This window comes from Eucyclogobius newberryi, unplaced genomic scaffold (genome assembly GCF_026437365.1).
Source record: "Eucyclogobius newberryi isolate DKJ021-1_F unplaced genomic scaffold, fEucNew1.0.hap1 SCAF_13, whole genome shotgun sequence".
Taxonomy (NCBI): Eukaryota; Metazoa; Chordata; class Actinopteri; order Gobiiformes; family Gobiidae; genus Eucyclogobius; species Eucyclogobius newberryi.
The window spans coordinates 17,400,777-17,420,274 of NW_027315757.1; the positions used below are offsets into that span (position 1 = coordinate 17,400,777).

A 19,498-nucleotide genomic window follows, 5' to 3' on the forward strand; every position below is an offset into this window, starting at 1 on the left:
CCCCGACTCTGGAACTCCCTCCCCCAACCTGTCCGCCACTCTCCCTCACTCACAACATTCAAATCCTGCCTAAAAACATACCTCTTCACCCAAGCCTATGACCTCCCCTACCCCTAGCCTCCTCTACCCCATTGCCTACACTTCTACCCCCTGTTACATCCCCATCTTTTTCTCTCTACTTCTTCTGTCTTGTTCATTTTATCTGTATATTAATGTGTTCTGTACGTGTTGTCCCCCCCTGTCTGTAAATACCCCCCCTTTTTTATATATGTTCAGCGTCTTTGGGTCACTGAAAAGCGCTATATAAATTAAAGTTATTATTATTATTATTATTACGTGTGTGCTAAACGTGCTTAGAGCCAAAACAGTGTGAAAAAGTCATTTAAAAAACGTTCAATATAGTTGACATCGATCGATCTATTGAACTATCTGAATGAGGAAAAGTGTTCAAAATGGCAAAATAAAGATTGCAACACAATTTAATTAATTCTGAAATGTATTTTAATGATCTTTAAACCATCAAAGTGAGTTCCAGGTGCATTATACTGCTTAGCGATACGACAAAAGTAATTTTATCTGAGCCTCTAACAATATGAACTTGTTTTTCATTCACTCACAGTAAAAGCACAAATAAAGCCCTTTCCCTGTCTTATACCTTTATTTTGTCTTTCAGAAAGTTAAATTTTGTAAAGCCGGTCACAAACTTGAGGAACAGTCACACGTGAGACCACGAGAATGACAGAAAACGAAAGATTTCACTGTAATTGCGAATTATCTTTAGATTGCCAGGTTTTTGTCGCAACAGTCGTTATCGTTTATCACAGAACACTCAGGGGTAAAAGCATAATACGTCCCCTTTAACCCTCACACAAACTACAATCATGTTTTCTGTCGTGTTTCCAGTACGTCATCTACTTCTGTAAACGTCCTTCCTCGTCATTGCCGCGGCACGATGAGCCTGGCGGAGCACGCTGCCTCCCCGTGGTCGTTGGTGGCTCTGCAGGTGTACAGGCCGGCGTCCTCTGCGGACACGTCGGACAGGACCAGGGTGCAGCGGCCGTCCTCCTCGTACTCGATCTCCGCCGACGCAGACTCGACCACGGGATCGTCGCCACGCAGCCAGACCACCTCCGGGTCCGGGTAACCTGCAGAGACCGGGGGGCGTGATCGGTTTACTGTCCAAACACCTAAACTCCTCCCACAGGATGGAGGATGCCATTAAAACATATTTCATGCTGTAGTACCGTATTTTCCGTACTATAAGTCGCACCGGAGTATAAGTCGCACCAGCCAAAAAATGCATTATAGAGAAGAAGAAAAATAACACATATATAAGTCGCACTGGAGTATAAGTCGCATTTTTGTATTTGGAAATGTATTTGATAAAATCCAAGACCAAGAACAGACATTTCACCTTTAAATGCAGTTTAAAATAATAACAGATTAGAGAACGTGGTGAATAGGTGTACGTATGCTAACGCTAACACCTTCAGCTACATGACGCACAGACAGAACTGTGGTAAGTGTCTGGTATGTTAACGTAACATATGAACAGTTATTCAGATAACTATAGCATAAAGAACATGCTAACAAGTTTACCAAAGCATCAGTTTTACCCCAAATCACTAAATCCATTGAATTATTCTTCCTCTGTGTCACTTCTAAACAACTCCACAAACTCCAGAGGAAGAGGAAGTGCAGATTCTTCTTCTGCGTCGCTTAGAGCCTAGAGCGCCCTCTTGTGGTTGTCAGTCCAGAAAATAAGGTACTTGTCTTCAGCTTCATTCACAATAGTTTGAATTTTTGTTTTACTAAGTTCGAAGGCCAGTAACAATACAACTAATGCATAATATTTGTCCTTTAAAGTTTAGTCTTTCAGTTTCATAAAATAGTATGTAATAAGAGTAAATAATTAGTTTTTGATATATATTTCAATGCGGTAAGTCAAATTGTCTTTCCCCATTGATTAATAATTGGGCTTGAAATAAGTACTGTATTAGAAATAAGGTCAGATCGCGGCGGTCAAACGTCACCGACTCGGCCGTGACATGCACTGGGGTGGGCGGCGGCTTTACCCGTGAGGTGGCAGGACAGGCGAGCGGCGGAGCCCGGGGAGGTGGTCTGGTCCTGGAGGAACTCTGTGAAGCGAGGAGGACCCTGCATCTTCCTCTCGAGGGTCTGAAGAGCGTCCTCTGCTTCCGGGGAGAGGGGAAGCTCTGGGGAGAGACACAGGAAATCAGATCGTCGTTTGGAGCGGTTTTCATCAGGTTAGAGTAAATTGCTTAAGTTTAAAGTCCGTGTGACAGGTTAAACTGCACATTTCACTAAAACGTACACAATCATATTTCAGATTTGACTAAACACTTCGCCCATTTCTCCCTCAGTTTTTGTAAATTTTATAATTGTACTTCCTGGTTGGACGCGAGCAGACGATACGACACAGGTAGAGCTAATCCCGCAATGGTTACCTAGCAACCAGACTGTAAACAAGAGCCGAAATCCATTTAAATGACAATATAGATAAAATATCTATAATCTAATATCGATAAGATATCTATTTAATAGATCTATGTCATTAGTATAAGCCGTCTGGCACGCACATATTTATGGACAAATAATCCCCACACAAGTCACAGATCTCACATTCAACAACAAACGGACTGGATCTTTCACCTTTTTGCCTGTGACGGCGACTCGAGCTAAGGTACGCAGCTAATGCTAGCGACTTCACAGCTGACAGTTTATTTAAGAGCGTTTTGGTTCATATTCTCGAGTCGACGGTATTTTAAACGGCTCTTCTGCTTCACTCAGTCGCCGCACACTACTTTTCAAGGTGCATTGTGGGTCGTTTTAAGTGCCTGTCTCTGTCAAGCCCCCAGCAGCCAAGATGGCCGCCCATTCAAGTCAATGAGAGCTGCTCAGTAGCGCATGTCGCCAGTTAGCCTTTAGCTCTTCGGACACTGCAACCCAGAAGTGACGTAGGTCTGCGTCCAGTTTGCGTACCATGTGATCGTACTGACCAATCAGAGAGAGTTACTAGAGTAGCGCAGATCCCAGTGTGAGATAACGCAAAATATTAAACAAATGAAGCCTGCGTAAGTTCACCTGGAAGACCTAACCTAAATCTGCGTCGGCCTCCATGGAAGGACCCCTCTCCCCAGCTCCATCATCGCACTCAAGCGGGCGTGGCCTGTCCGTCTGTGAGAGTCAGATCCCTCACTTCACCATGGACTCTTCCAGGTTTCTGCGCTTATCCCAAAGAGGTTATGCAGTTTTTCCTGGCCAAGAAGGATTGGTAAAAGGACGGGGGACGTCTGTGTCATGGCCCCTACACCTGCTCCTCATCCCCAATCAACGCTCTCAGTCACTCCTCCCCGCTCCAATCAACGCACAGGCGGCAGCATTTAAACGCTCAGGCTGATGGCTCAGTCGCTTCAAACCGTATCTGCGACTGATATCATGTCAGATTCCAAATCAAATTTCAAATCAGATGACCCTCCACTCAAGGCTCCCCGTCCTTTCAGGGCCCCCGCGGTCCTCCGGCTCGGAAGAGCGCATCCACCTGACCCGGCGGAAGAGCTGAGCGGCTCGCCGCGTTCTCTCATCACAGGACTCCTCACTTTCGCTCGAAACGCTTCCATCCACCAGCCGCGCGCCCCGCGGCAGGAACCAGGATATCATCAGCCGCTCCGCTCACGCTGCGGTGCCGCGGCGCCTCCTCTACAGCGAGAGTCGGGACGTCTCCTTCACTCACGTGGCTCCTCCCGCGCCACAGCGTCTCTCCACCTGATCACGCTGACACCCGGGTCCAACTGCATTGCTCAGCAGCTCCAGAACACGCTCTTCTCCACGTCAGGCTCTACCACGATGTCAGCGCTCTCATCCTCTGCTCCAGGAGGCTGGCCCCAGGTTTCGCGGCCCGGTGACGCCCCCAGTCGAAATTAAGTATTCCTAAAATGTTTTATCTGAGTATATTGCACGAATCACAATCGTAGTGATATTTTCGAGTCTCAACCACGTCGTTCTTCATAGACGACCAGAGTTGTAGAGCCGCGTAGAGGCTTAAACTGTGTCTTCACGTTTGCGGCGCACGTTCCCCTCCCGCTCCTCATGAGCACAGAGCGCACCTGACACCTGACGGAGCGCACATCTGACACCTGACGGAGCGCGCACGCGTTGGAGCGCACACACACACACGAGAAGGGGAAACGCAGCATACGGGTTCTCTCGTCAGCGCCGTGACGTCACATGGCTTTAGCGCCTGCGGAGCAACACCGCAAAACGATCAGTGCAAGCACCGCACAAGTCCATGCCATTCATTCAACCCCCCGGCCAAGCTGGCTCCCCCGACACCCCCGCTGCAGTCGTGCGGCCCTAATCGAATGCCCAACGCGCCGCCAGTCGAAATATTATACATATAGTATTCTCATTGGGCGTAAAATCGCACAAGTCGCTCAGTTTGCTTCAACTGTTTTTCATGTTCGTGGCTGCGTGCTCTCCCTCCCCCAAAGGCGCGGGGGAAGTGCCAAACGGCGCAGGTTCTCCCTCTTAACCAGGGATTTTCTCATTACCTGTCCCCTTGTTTTCTAGGCCGCGCTTGCCCCGCCTACTCCCCGTCCATCCCAATTTGTAATATCTATACCCGCTGTCCCGCTCCAGTCTACATCCCACAGTCAGCCTCTCCGGCCAGCTCCTGTCTGTAACTCAAGTCCCAGTTATCCCTCGCCTTCCCCGCTGCCCATCTCTGCTGTCCCGCTCCCGTTCATGTCCCACATCTCTCATGCACCCCTCCATCCGCCTCCCGTCTGTGGCCCATGTCCCACAGGCACCCCTCTGTCCGCCCCCGTCCGTGGCCCATGTCCCAAAGGCAGCCCTCTGTCCGCCTCCCGTTTGTGGCCCATGTCCCAAAGGCACCCATCTGTCCGCCTCCCGTCTGCGGCCCATGTCCCACAGGCACCCCTCTGTCCGCCCCCGTCCGTGGCCCATGTCCCAAAGGCAGCCCTCTGTCCGCCTCCCGTTTGTGGCCCATGTCCCAAAGGCACCCATCTGTCCGCCTCCCGTCTGCGGCCCATGTCCCACAGGCACCCCCCTGTCCGCCTACCGTCCGACCAGAAACGCATCAAGGGTCAGATCAAGGGTCAGATCAAGGGTCAGATCAAGGGTCAGATCAAGGGTCAGATCAAAGAGCCGGTCTGAAACTGCACCCTTTCGTCCGCCTCCAGTCTGTGGCCCGTGTCCCACAGGCACCCCTCTGTCCGCCTCCCGTCTGTGGCCCATGTCCCACAGGCACCCCTCTGTCCGCCTCCCGTCTGTGGCCCATGTCCCACAGGCACTTCTCTGTCCGCCTCCCGTCTGTGGCCCATGTCCCACAGGCACTTCTCTGTCCGCCTCCCGTCTGTGGCCCATGTCCCACAAGCACTTCTCTGTCCGCCTCCCGTCTGTGGCCCATGTCCCACAGGCACTTCTCTGTCCGCCTCCCGTCTGTGGCCCATGTCCCACAGGCACCTCTCTGTCCGCCTCCCGTCTGTGGCCCATGTCCCACATGCACCCCTCCGTCTACCTCCCGTCCGACCAGGTCCAGGTCCAGGGTCAGGTCCAGGGTCAGGTCCAGGGTCAGGTCCAGGGTCAGGTCCGACACGGCACCCTTGTCCTCCTCCCATCTGTGGCCATTTCCCACAGGCACCCCCCCGTCCGCCTCCCGTCCGACCAGAATCAGGTAAGAGAGAAAAGAGGAGAGAAAAAAGAAAAGGAAGAGAGATGGATAGAAAAGGAAGAAGAGATAAGAGAGAAAAAAAAAAAAAAAAATCCCGACTGCTACCCATGTCTCAGTCGTCCCTCTCCTTCCCCGCTCCCGTCCATGTCCCGCTGCCATCTCCCACATCCCGCTCCCGTCCATGTCCCGCTGCCATCTCCCACATTCTGCTCCCGTCCGCATCTTCTGCTCACCCGCGACCCACAGCTTAACTGCCCTCGCTCGGCTCCCCGCTATCTGCAGGCAAGCCCGACTCTCCTTCCCTATGCTGCACCTCAACGCTCTGCCGTTTGCCGGCGCCTCAACGCTCTGCCATTTGCCGGCGTCTCAACGCTCTGCCGTTTGCCGGCGCCTCAACGCTCTGCCGTCTGCCGGCCCCTCAACGCTCTGCCGTCTGCCGGCCCCTCAACGCTCTGCCGTGTGCCGGCCCCTCAACGCTCTGCCGTGTGCCGGCCCCTCAACGCTCTGCCGTGTGCCGGCCCCTCAACGCTCTGCCGTGTGCCGGCCCCTCAACGCTCTGCCGTGTGCCGGCCCCTCAACGCTCTGCCGTGTGCCGGCCCCTCAACGCTCTGCCGTGTGCCGGCGCCTCAAACGCTCTGCCGTGTGCCGGCGCCTCAAACGCTCTGCCGTGTGCCGGCGCCTCAAACGCTCTGCCGTGTGCCGGCGCCTCAAACGCTCTGCCGTGTGCCGGCGCCTCAAACGCTCTGCCGTCTGCCGGCGCCTTCCCGTTCACGCTCTCGCATCTGCCGGCGCTTTCCCCTCTATGCCGTCTGCTAGCACCCCCACGTTCTGCCGGCGCCTTCCGTTCACGTTCTGCTGTCTGCTGGCACCTCCCCTCTACGCTCCAAGCATCTCAGTCATTCTACACGGCTCGGCCTGGCTAGCGCCGTCCCCTTCCCTTCTCGAAGAGTATTTATTTCTTCATGAAGAATCATTCAGTCTTCGATCCACTGCGCTTTTACACGGACGCTTCCGCCTCCTCTTGTTTTGGGGGGGTTATGTTAAGTCCTACTTTAATCTAAATTTCAAATCTCTTAACACCGCACGCACACCGGTCTCTCTTGCCGCCCCATTCCTAGTCGTTCCTATGTTCAGAAGGCCAGCCCACGTCAGCACCCCGGTCTTAGAACGCCCTAGGGCCACGTCGTTCCCGCGCATCTGTCCCCTCTACTCCGGGCTCGTTTAGATTAGGAGCCACCAGGGGTACATCGCCCCGACCTGCCTCTAACTTCTACAGCCTAAATTCCCTGCACCCCGGTGCAGTCTCAACTCAAATACTGGTGGTGGTTCTAGATTTCCTCATTACCGTCCCCCTTGTCTCTTGAGCCACGCTCACGCCGTCTACTCCCGGCCTGTCCTGATTCAGTCCGCGCCCCACGTTCACGGTCCAACTCTGCTGTCCTGCACCCGTCCCGCAGTCTACAGTCACTTCCCGTTCCGTCGACACTTCCCTTTCTGCCGTCTGCCTACACCTAGTCCCGCCGCATGCCGGCTTGTCCCGTCCTGCCGTTCTCCTGTCCACGCCTCGCCGTCTGCCGGCTTTCTCCACGCCCTGCCACTGCGGCACCTCCACGTCCGCTGGCATTTCCCTGCTACCCCTGCAACCTTTGACCGTTTTCTCTCAATTCCTATCCACTTCTAGGCTTTCCATTTCAGTCGCATCACTCAGACACTTCACATCCACAGGGAGTTACCCTCACCTATACGTCAATAGGCTCCCCAGTATGCGCCCCTCCCGGGACACCACTAATCACGGCGTCCTCGCGTCCCTGCCGTCCCCCTCCGTAGTCAGCTTCTACGTCTGTTCTTCCGGCGCATCAGCGATAACACGGCGGCTCAGACCCCGGGTTTTTTGGGGGAAGGTATCTAATTCAATCAAATCATGGAGTGCCCATGATCGCTACGCCTTCCACCGGGGTCTGAACGCCAAATAAACTTTGCAATAAAGTTCGCTAAAACATCTTTTCTGCTTTTGTGTCTGAGTCTCTCCAGGGTGAAATGAAGCCTGCGTAAGTTCACCTGGAAGACCTAACTTAAATCTGCGTCGGCCTCCATGGAAGGACCCCTCTCCCCAGCGCCATCATCGCACTCAAGCGGGCGTGGCCTGTCCGTCTGTAAGAGTCAGATCCCTCACTTCACCATGGACTCTTCCAGGTTTCTGCGCTTATCCCAAAGAGGTTATGCAGTTTTTCCCGGCCAAGAAGGATTGGTAAAAGGACAGGGGACGTCCGCGTCATGGCCCCTACACCTGCTCCTCATCCCCAATCAACGCTCTCAGTCACTCCTCCCCGCTCCAATCAACGCACAGGCGGCAGCATTTAAACGCTCAGGTTGATGGCTCAGTCGCTTCAAACCGTATCTGCGACCCACCACCTCCCCTGCTCCTCCTCTGCATCTATTATTCTCTCCACATCTACCACCAGTCTCCAGGCTCCGGGGGGAAGGTATCTAATTCAATCAAATCATGGAGTGCCCATGATCGCTACGCCTTCCACCGGGGTCTGAGCGCCAAATAAACTTTGCAATAAAGTTCGCTAAAACATCTTTTCTGCTTTTGTGTCTGAGTCTCTCCAGGGTGAACTGGTTTTAAGAAACTTTTTCACTGACAATGGAAATAATTCTGGTCCTTATTAAGTACATGGAATGTTTGCTCTAACATTGATTTCTTAAATTACGTATTTTTAATCACATCATTCTACAACTTGTCAAATGTATTCAGATGACATGTTTAACAACATGCTAAAGTCATGAGGAAAGTCTCAATTTATCTTGTTTTCTGCTGGTGCAGATAAATGTTTTATTTATCCGTATTTAGGTTTCTTGTCTGTGTAATACAGATAACACTGATGGACACGAAACGTAACATCGATTAGTTTATACTTGGTAAAACATTCCATTTCCATAGCATTTATTACGTGATTTAGTTTTTCAGGCAGAAACATTTCAAAACATCGCTTCTGAGTCGTAGATCCGCGGCCCTCAGTTCCGTGGTGGTCATTAGTTCCATGATTTGTTCAGTTATTAAACTCATGGATCATAGTTTTACGCCTGTAGCTTATTCATGGCATTTGGGCTCTTCCACGGCATCTCGGCCCGTTCACTTCACCTACACGCGCTCTGATTGGTCTAGACGGTCACGAGCTGGGCTAGAGGGGCGCGCCAGAGCGTAGCCGAAGCTAACAACTTAAAATGTGTTTTAAAGACAAATGAAGAATCTTAAAATTAGAAAAAGTCCATGACCCATAAATAGGTAAGAATTGTCGCTATATCCAACATTTCTGGAAGCTCTAGGTGCTCTTTCACCCGAACACACAGGACTAAACATGGGGAATCTGCGTTTCAGTTTTATGCAGCTAAAACCTGGAACAGTCTTCCTGAAGATGTGAGACAGGCTTCTACTCTGACAATGTTCAAATCTAAGCTAAAAACAGTTTTGTTTAGCTGCGCATATGACTGAAGGGATTTTTTCTTTGCACTCTTCTCTTTTGTTTGTTATTTTATTAGTTTAGAAAATCAGTTGGATTGATAATTTTTAATTTAGTTAATTTTATTGTAGTTAATTTTTATCTTTGCACTCTTCTCTTTTGTTTGTGATTTTATTAGTTTAGAAAATCAGTTGGATTGATAATTTTTAATTTAGTTAATTTTATTGTATTTCTGTAATTTCTTTGTGATTTGAATGCATTTTTCCTGCTGTGTGAAGTACTTTGAATTGCCTTGTGTATGAAATGTGCTCTACAAATAAACTTGCCTTGCCTTGCCTTTCTGGGCCACAGGATTTCTTTGGCTGCAGTACCAATGGAGTGGCCACTGGGGGTTGTAACGACATGCTGCGGCGAGCCATACCCTATCCAGATAATATAATAGATCCATGGTCTCTGTTTCTAAAGGCACGTCGCACATTGATGACATCACAGAAGTACTCGGCTCCACTTCCTGTATTTTAAACGCTAATTTTTCAAAATCACAAACTGCAACTTAACGAAAGTAAAACTAAGATAAATATTTACCCACCAAACTAAATCATGATTAGAAAAAACTGTCTCATAGACTTAAACCGTTTTTGTTTGGTTACAGGATCATTTAGCTTGCCTGAGGGATGTAAACACGCATTATTTTGGCATCAAGTAAACTTTAAACTACAAATATTAAGATAAACGTCCTGATTTAATATAGATGAGAAAAAATAATGCAATTTGAAGTGTCCAAAAAAAAAAAAAAAAAAAAAAAAAAGCAAACGTAAAATCAAATTACTAAAAAACTAAAAAATGCGGCTGTCCGTAAACGTGCTAAAAAAACAAATCCCTTGGCGTTAAAACCTTAAGAAAATCTACTTTCACGTTTCAGTCAGGTTTGGAAATGTAGCGGAGTCGAAAGTGCAGATAGTTGCTCTGAAATGTAGCGAAATAAGTCACAGAAATCAATAATTGAAGGTGAAAAAGGTGTGTTTGTCGTGGGGCGTCACTGACCGTCGGCGGCGCTGCTGGACGCCGAACTCTCGCTCCTGGACAGCAGAGCCATCCTCTTCAGGGCCAGCATGGCTTTACCGGCTTTCTGTCGACACAAGCCGGTTCAAACATCGTCTCACGTTCACCCACGGCCCAGTTTGCCTTTTTCTAAGTTTCCAGCTCGATGACGTTTGTGAATTATGACGTGATGTGGTAATTCTGCGCGTGAGCTGTAAACTAATCCACTCTATTTACCGTGAATATCAGACTTTATAAACTGAAACGTTTTCAAAGTGCTGCACACAAAACATTAAATACACCTGCTCCACCAGTGCTCCTAACCATGATAGAAAATTAAGTATTTAATAATAATAATAATGAAAATCAAAATAATAAAAATACTAATAAAAAATAATTAAAACAAATAAAATGAAATAAAATAAATAAATAAATGAATTCATTAATTAAATAGATGAAAAATACAATACAATAGTAAAATAATAAGTAATCTAAAAAAAAAAAAATTGTGCCTGAAAATAAAACAAATATAAAACAACTGTAAAAGATTTTTTTTTTAAAGTTATAAAATAAGAAAGTACAGTATACTACAACTAGCTATAAGGTCTTGTGTTCAGCGTTGAGAAGAATATTTAAAATGTATTTAGTTACAGAATACTTCACTGAAATGTTCTTTGCAACATATATTCAGTTCCACGGTCCAATACTAGTACTGCGTTCTGAATGGTTAGACTTATCAGTTCCACGGTCATATACTAGAACTGCGTTCTAAATACTAAGACTGCGTTTACATTGAGTTGCATTACTGTATATTATAGTGTAAAAACATGACATGGGATAAAAGCGACTTGGTGTGTGTCGCGCCGTTTGCTATGCATCTATTTGTCACTGGTTTGAGAAGGGGAACCTATGAAGGTTATTTTGTGTGTTTTTTTTAACATAATTTTTTTTTTTTTACATTGAATTAAAAAAAAATATGACGTGGTATTTGTTTTACATCAAATAATTTGAATTAAAAATAATAATCATATTTATATACAACGAATATGTTTACTAGATTCAATGTTTGTTTTTTTTAAATCAATGTAAAAAATAAATCTTAATAAAGACACAAAATTACCATAGAAAACCCACATAAAAGTTTGAAGCCTAAACTGTGTGATCAAATACCATCAAGTATTCCTCTGATTATCACCAAATGAAAGGATACAGTTACTCAAAGTATCCAAAGTATTCATCTCTGTGTCACACACCGTTGTATTTACACAAACTGACTGTACTGCGGCTGTACCTTCCATTTCTGCCGGGCTAAAAACTTCTTCATCTTGTCTTTGGACAGACTCTTGGAGGAGGCCGTGTCTTCTGAGTCAAACGCTGCCATCCAGGGGTGAGACAGCGCCTCTGCACATGACAGCCTGCGCCTAAAGGAACAGCGCTGTAAAGATGTACTCTGACTCCATATATTACGAGTACTACTACTGCTTTACCTCGGGGCCTTGTTGAGCAGGGAGCTGATGAAGCTCTTGGCGTCTTCTGTGATCTCCTCAAAACTGTCCTCGTCAAACTCGTACTGAGCGGCCGTGACCAGAGCCAACGTCTCTGCGTCACTGTTTCCCTGGAACGGAGACTCTCCACTCAAACTGGGAAACAAACACACTATTATTCATTTCCGAGGTTTAAGTGTATAATATACACAAGATTCACGATCAAAAGGAGATGGCAGATTTAAAACACCAGTTGTTACAGTAATAAGACTATTGATTTCATTTTTATTTGGAGGATGTCCCTCTCTCAGGTGAGTGTTCTGTATGTAATATTGTCATGTAAATAAAAGTCAAATCCATAAATCATTAACATGATCTTATAAATGATTGAATTGGCTGCATTATCGTTCCCCAGTCTGACACGTCTTTAGTTTTTCTCGACTCGTTGGTCGAGTCCCAGTCCCGGTCCAGTCCCGGTCCCTGGCTCACTCACAGTATGTAGCAGATGACTCCGATGCTCCACATGTCGGATGCTGGACTCACAGGTTCATAGTTGATGACTTCAGGAGCCACAAACTCAGGCGTTCCCTGCATCACTTTGAGAGGCGCCTTGTCATCTGATGAAGTCCACAAACATGCACTTTATAATATTATAATATTATTATAATAGTATAATATTAATATAGTATTATATAGTATAATATTATAATAGTTCTGGTTTAGTTCTAGTTCTGGCCCTGGTTTCCCTCTGCTTTAGTCCTGGTTTAGATCTCGTTCTGGTCCTGGTTTGTCTCTGCTTTAGTCCTGGTTTAGATCTAGTTCTGGTCCTGGTTTACCTCTGCTTTAGTCCTAGTTTAGATCTCGTTCTGGTCCTGGTTTGTCTCTGCTTTAGTCCTGGTTTAGATCTCGTTCTGGTCCTGGTTTACCTCTGCTTTAGTCCTGGTTTAGATCTTGTTCTGGTCCTGGTTTGTCTCTGCTTTAGTCCTGGTTTAGATCTCGTTCTGATTCTGGTTTACCTCTGCTTTAGTCCTGGTTTAGATCTCGTTCTGGTTTGTCTCTGCTTTAGTCTCTTACCGAGGCGGCTCGCCAGCCCAAAGTCGATGATCTTGATTTGGGTGCCGCTGGTGTCCACACACACGATGTTCTCGGGTTTCAGGTCCAGGTGGAGGATCTTCTGCTGGTGCATGAAGGCCACGCCCTCCAGAATCTGCTGCATGAAGCGAGCGCTCGTCGTCTCCGTGTGTTCAAAACTGTCGTCCACGATTCGCTCGAACAGCTCCCCACCCGCGATACTGCGGCGCAACAAACGTTTTAGCTCGTGCCAAGCTCCCCCACTGGCCATTTTTAATAACATTTAGACATTTTGGCAATGGTATTTCATGTTATGCAGCAGAAAATAAGCACAAAGATGAATTGGTTGATTGTTGATAATTGTGATTTCACAGGTCACACACAATATCATTATAATTGTGAGCATTTTGGAAGGTTTTATTTTAAATTATACTCCAGAACAAGTAATGACATCACAAAGTAGAAAAGGGCATTTTGGGAAGATGACCTGCCTAAATATGTAGCATAAAGACTCAAACAAGTGAAAATCAAACTAGCTTTGGTAGCTTTTGGGAAGAAACATAATATTTACATACATAAATATTATATACAGCAAAATTTCACATTGTAGGACCACAATATATACTATACTTTAAGGCACCAGCAAGAATATTCTGGGATATTTAACTTAAGTTTTTTTTAAAAGATGATGATGATTATGATCATTATGATCATTATTAGGCCCGAGCGCCACAAGCAGGCGAGAGGCCTATTAATCTCGTAAGGCCGTGCGAAGCACAGCTGCGAAAGTGCGCACGTAGTGCGCACGAAATCGAGCGCGAAGCGCTCGCCCACTTCCAAACACTCACTAACGCACTCCTCCACTCATGCACGCCCCGTGCATACTAATTAGTAGTAGGAAAATGGAACATTACCTTGTAAACGGGCGAAGCCCGTGCAAAAGTGCGCACTAAACGTCATATCATATAAAGCACTCATTTGCCCTAAGTACCTCACGAATACGTTCCCCATCTCTTGCATGTTCTGTGCATATAAACATGTAATGCAAAAATTGAACATTATTACTGTAAAGAGGGTCAAAAACACAAAGTGGGCGGAGCCCACTCAAAATTAACGAAAGTACCCGTCAGTGACCAGGGACCCACACCATGAGGTAGAAAAGCGCGAGCGCTTACCGAAAATGTATAGTTTATGGTATTTGAAAAATGGGAAACATTGTTTTCGCATCGGAATATTATTCTTTCTTCTTCTTTCTTTCTTCTCGGGACCAACCCCCCTATTTTTCACCCAGTGAACATTGACGAAAAGTCACAAAAATTTGCACACCTCTAAAAATCGTGCCTCTCTACATTCTGGCTATTTCCCTTTTCTAAAATAAAAAAAATTGGCGCGTCAGCGCTCCCAAATGTACCAAAAATGCATTGAGAGATAGGAAATGACCCAAAAAAAATCTGATCGTAGAATCATGAAATTTGGCGCAGAGGTAGATGGTGAAAAGAGAAGTAAAAAATATTATTACGGCAACGCCATCCGCCCAACCAAATGTCGGCCATTTTGCTTCAAAAATGGCTTAACATGACTCAGAGTTTTTCCAAACGTCGTACTTTTACGAACTCCTCCCAGGGCATTGGCGCTAAAAAGCTGAAATTTGGTGAAAATGCTACTGAGGAGTGGGACATCAAAAGTTATTCAAATTACATTGATACCTGTCACGGTCTGCGGAAACTGTAGCTAGAATTTCAGAAATCTCCCAAATTTAACATTTCTGCCGTTTGCGCAGATAAAGTCCGAATTGCGTCAAATTAGAATCAGTTGTTAAACTCTTTGCCCTAAACCTACTTGAAGTGAAAGAAATTAATTTGGCACCACAGCGCCCCCTACAGATTTTATATGGAGGTTAAATGTTTAGTTTTGCGAAATTTTATGAAATTTGACACACAACTCAATTTTGGCATCCCCATCAAAAAAGTCAATGAGACCCATGTCATAATTGTTATGGCTTTGCCATAACGATGACCGAAACCTTCCATGTTATTCCAATGGGGAAATCGCCAGAACATGTTTACACTTTAGACTTTCACAAACTCCTCCCAGGGCGTTTGCCCTATTAACCTGAAATTTGGTGAGACTCATCTTCAGGACCATCAAACGTTATCCACATTTTTATTCAAAGAGTCACGGTGTCTGTGCGGCAAAGCCGCACATTTTGCCAAGAATTCAAAATAAAATTGCTTTTTGATGGTAAAACAAAGGGGAGAAGATGTGACAGCGTCACAGATTCAGCAGTAGATGTAATAAAAGGACAATTGGGGCGCGGTTTATGTGGCAGTTGATGCAGCAACCGGGACAATAAACGGAGAGAAGTTCTATCCGATACTTTTTATATATATATATATACGCTCTCTGAGACTACGTCACGGGTTGGGCGGGGGAGCCAGATCGCTCTTCGCAAGGGTGGGGGCGAATATCAAACCAAGCTGTTTGCATTTCCGGGTTGGTGAGGGGGTCCAAGGTCTGGGTGATATTTCTTTACTATTATGTTAAGGGTGTTGCACAACCCTTATTATTATCAATTATACACTTAGCATCATGTAACGTTCCTGGAGGCGGGGTCTGCGCGGATGTCTCGTTGCTTTGTGTAGCGTGTTTCACAGTGGGGGGGGGGGGGGGGGGGGGGGGGGGGGGGGTATTACTCACAACTCCATGATCATGACCATCTCGGGCCGGTGGTCGTAGGCCCCCAGGCACCGCACCAGTTTGGGGTGGTGCAGGTAGTTCATCATGAGCTCCATCTCCCGCCGCGCCGCCTCCCGCTCCTTGGACCGCCGGCCTTTGTAGAACTTGCCCGCGCACACCCGGCCGTCCTCCCGGCGCGTCAGCTTGTACACGTGTCCGAACCTGCCCCTGGTGGACAAAAGAAGTACTACATAAAAACGACATAAAGACGTATTATACTATGCTAGAAGTGAGGGTGTGACTTAAACGCCTCTTTGTGGTTTCAGCTTCTCACTGTGCGACATTCCGAGGACTTTTTTTTTTTTTATCAGTTTTGAGTCACTATGAGTCACTATGGCAACGGTCTTAATTTCCTGCCATTCTAAAACCCGTATTGTTTCTAGCATTGTTACAATCACCGTTGAATCGAACGCATTTAGTAAATATTTGAAAAATTCTAGTTTTTAATTTCCGTTAATTTCAATTATTCATGAAGAATCTAGATTTTACCCCAAAAATAATAATTAAAAATAATATTTTTATGTACACGTAGAGAAGGTCTTCCAGATGTCACGATGAGATTTAGTTTTGCATATTTTTCCCTATACAAAAATATTTAAGGAAAAAATCTATTATCCTATCCATCCTTTTTGTCAGGTTTGGTGAAAGTGGTGAAAGTTATTTATTATCATATTACTACAGGTTATGATCATATTCAAACACTTTTATTTGCATTGAAGATGACTGGTCTTCATGGAGTAGATACTGCTTGGCTTAGAATGTTCCGCAGTATGGTATTAACATTACACAACTTGCATTTATTAATTTATAGGTGTTTTTATTGCTATAAAAAAATACTTGTTACAGTGAACGGGCTCGCCTCTCCGTGGATCAGACCCGTACCTTGGCCTGCGCGGGACCCGGGTTCTTGGGGATGGATACTTTAAATGCCACGCTGTGAAGCGCTCAGGGCAAAGCGATAACGTTTCTATGGATACGAGCCGGACGGTGAGGAGAGGAGCGCGGGCTGTTGCGGCTCCTCGTTACCACCAGGGGGGCGTGGCGAAAACTCTCGAAACTGTTAAAGCGCCCCCTACAGGTCTGACGACTCATTGGACTAAAATGCAGTTCAGATATTTAGAAATTTGCTGAAATAAAAAAAAAATACATCCCAGAATAGCAACTTTTATAGGTTTATAATTTCACTTCCTGTTTGTAATTGATGACATCACACCTGGAAATTACCCAGAAAACACTGGGCAAAAACTCATCTAATGGCACAATTTTCTTTATTTGACAAATAAAAATATAAGAGAGCGACTTTATTTTTGTTGAATTAATGTTAAGAGAGTCAAAAAAGTTGTTTCTTTGTGTAATTTATGCATAAACTTAGACTGGAACGACTGTCCCCAGTGTGATGTCACTTCCTGTCATTTTTCTACAGATTTTTCAATGTTTTCTCCACAAATACCTGCTCGATTGGTGTAAAACTATAATTTATATGTACGACAAACACACCAAATAAAGTTTGGTCAAAAGTAGAAAATGGTAAAAACCTGACTTAAGCCCTTTAATTATATCAATGTGGTGATTTAAAAAAAATGTACGAATCCGCCACATCGCCCTCCTTTGTCTCTATGTATCTGACGCAGTATTTTGTACGTAAAACAGCAGCTTAAACCCGTGATTCAGTCCCACTCGTCTCCTTTTCGCCGTCGGCCCGTAAACGTTGACTCCGTGACCCAAGCGTTGCTACGACTACGGCCCTGGTTTGGAGCACTCACACGCCCAGCTTCTCCTGGAGGATGTAGTGGTCTGAGACTTTGTGCGTGGAGTCGATGGTGACGGGGCTGTAGGCGGCGGGAGCGTCCGTCCGACAACTGCTCCCATCTGGAAAATAACGCCACATTTCATTGTAAACGGATCATTTTCAGTCAACACAAAGTCCACATTGCATGAAAAGACATTTGACCAAGATATAAGGAAAATGTACAGGATTTTTCTTATTTAGTTATTTAGTCTTGTTTTAGTCTTGTTTTAGTTTGATTTTTGACACAGTTTTAAAATAAATCACCAGCAATTCTGTTTTAATTTGACTGAATCTACCACATAATAATGTGGTAGATTGTTTGAGTCGGAGTGACCACCAGGGGTCAGGCTTCAACAGTCAATGATGGAAAACGTCTCTGTCAACCCGATCGGGAGACCAAATCTCACAATTTTAAGATATTTCAATCAACCTTTTGTACGCCGCTATCCTTTATTTTGGTAGCGAAGGCGAGCGGGGGAACATGCGAGGGACACGGGCGCCGCCATGTTTGTTGTGATGATGCTGGGCGTGTTTCAATCCCAGAATGCATTGCGTAAGACACCGTGATAGAGCGTGACATATACTATGGACACTTCAGTGGCGCCGACGTATTCAAATCAACTTGTAAAAGGCAATTGAACGACACTTGTGCGCATTCTGTATTGTTACAGACGCATGTGGAGGGCCGGATATATAGACAGTATGCATTATCAGTCCTTGGGGATGAATGATAGGTTAACCAGCGTGATAAAAATATTTGATACGGCAGCTTAGGAAAGAGTCAACAAAATGCTGATAATTTTTTTTCAGTCAGCTAGTTTTGTACCGGGTCAGTCGGGTTACGGCAAACAGCCTCATGATTTTCTTTATTTAGTCTTCATTCATCCTTGTTTTGGTCTTGGTTTCTTTTTTATTTTGACAGTTTATTCGCTTTATTACAAACTGCCGTGTAAAACAAATATTGCAGTTATACTTTACTATAATATAAAACATACTATTTACTAATGTTTATTTTAATATTTTGCAACCACCTCATTAGAATGTATTTCAGTATTAAAAAATCACACAAAAAACTAGAAATTTTCTTGTGAAAAAGTTTAACAAAAATAATACTAAAACAAATAAATATAATAAAAAATACAATAATAATAAATAATAATACAATACTAATCTAATAATACTAATTATGATGATAATAATAATAATAATAATAATAAGGGATGAATCAAAAATGGGGTTAACTAAATGGGATAAAAATAAAATACTTTTTAATGGTTTTGTGATTGACAGTATGATTTAAAAAGCCTGTAGATTGGACAAGGTTTGGAGCAGGCGTTGTTCAGAACAGAATCACAACTCATCACACACTTCATTAGCAGCTTAACGAAGCAGCAGTCGTCGTCATGGTGATTAAAGTTCACCTTTCTCGTCCATCGTGAAGGGTGCGGACTCCGGCCCTGCGTCGCTCGAGCCCGCCGTGTTGAAGGCCTTCACCCGAAAACTGTACTCCGCCCGCGGCTCCAACCCGGAGGTCACTCTGTACGACGTGCTGGTGCAGTTGTGGCTGATTTCAGTCCAGTCGGCGCTGTGCCTCTCCTTCACCTGCAGGGGGCGCCAAGACCTTTCAGAAAACGCATGATCCCGATCCAATAGAGGCCGTAACAGGTTTTGTGCTGATGCAGATTGTATTATCATATTGGGTTAATATCACATCCACAAAACTAGAAATGAAACCAAACGGCAACCACTTTCTCAATGAGAATAATCAATATTTCATTAACAAAAACGGCATAAAACTGTATAACTTGGAAGTGAAATACTTAAAATACCCCGCAGCAAATTTGAATTAAAAAACCCCGTCCATATAATTTTATTTAAGTTTTTCTTCTCCATGTTATTTATTATTACTCTCATTATTTCTATTGTTAATATTATTATTTTGTTTGGAAACTAAGACATTATGTTCCCCTAATGACTTATGTTCACGTCTGTAATTCTTCGTGTTGGGAAAAAAAAGGAAGCCAAATTTCAGTGGTTTTGCTTGTAATAATTAGCCAAAATGCAAAAAATGGCATTCAGACTCAATTTGAAAATAGACAAATTTGAGAAACTTTGGACTAAATGGGACTTAAAGGTTGAATGGACAATTTTTTTGACCCAAATCTGAGTCTTATTTCCTCGTGGCGTGGACTGCCGATTA

The 19,498-nt window shown here is 45.2% G+C and overlaps 1 protein-coding gene across 2 annotated transcripts in view; it reads right to left on the minus strand.

Annotated features, from left to right (window-relative positions):
- Positions 1 to 650: 650 nt before the first annotated feature.
- The window catches only part of mylk5 (myosin, light chain kinase 5), a 45,626-nt gene continuing 26,778 nt past the window's right edge, over positions 651 to 19,498 (minus strand). Inside the window, exons 9-18 of one of the 2 annotated variants that reach the window (XM_072442766.1) lie at positions 18,720 to 18,900; positions 17,273 to 17,378; positions 15,471 to 15,677; positions 12,777 to 12,994; positions 12,196 to 12,319; positions 11,706 to 11,858; positions 11,510 to 11,639; positions 10,222 to 10,306; positions 2,076 to 2,216; positions 651 to 1,145 (exon numbers count right to left, since the gene is read on the minus strand). In XM_072442766.1, coding sequence (XP_072298867.1) covers positions 937 to 1,145; positions 2,076 to 2,216; positions 10,222 to 10,306; positions 11,510 to 11,639; positions 11,706 to 11,858; positions 12,196 to 12,319; positions 12,777 to 12,994; positions 15,471 to 15,677; positions 17,273 to 17,378; positions 18,720 to 18,900 — 1,554 coding nt within the window. In that variant the 3' untranslated portion in view covers positions 651 to 936. The remainder of the gene's footprint in view (positions 1,146 to 2,075; positions 2,217 to 10,221; positions 10,307 to 11,509; positions 11,640 to 11,705; positions 11,859 to 12,195; positions 12,320 to 12,776; positions 12,995 to 15,470; positions 15,678 to 17,272; positions 17,379 to 18,719; positions 18,901 to 19,498) is intronic. The other variant, XM_072442767.1, reaches the window with a different exon arrangement.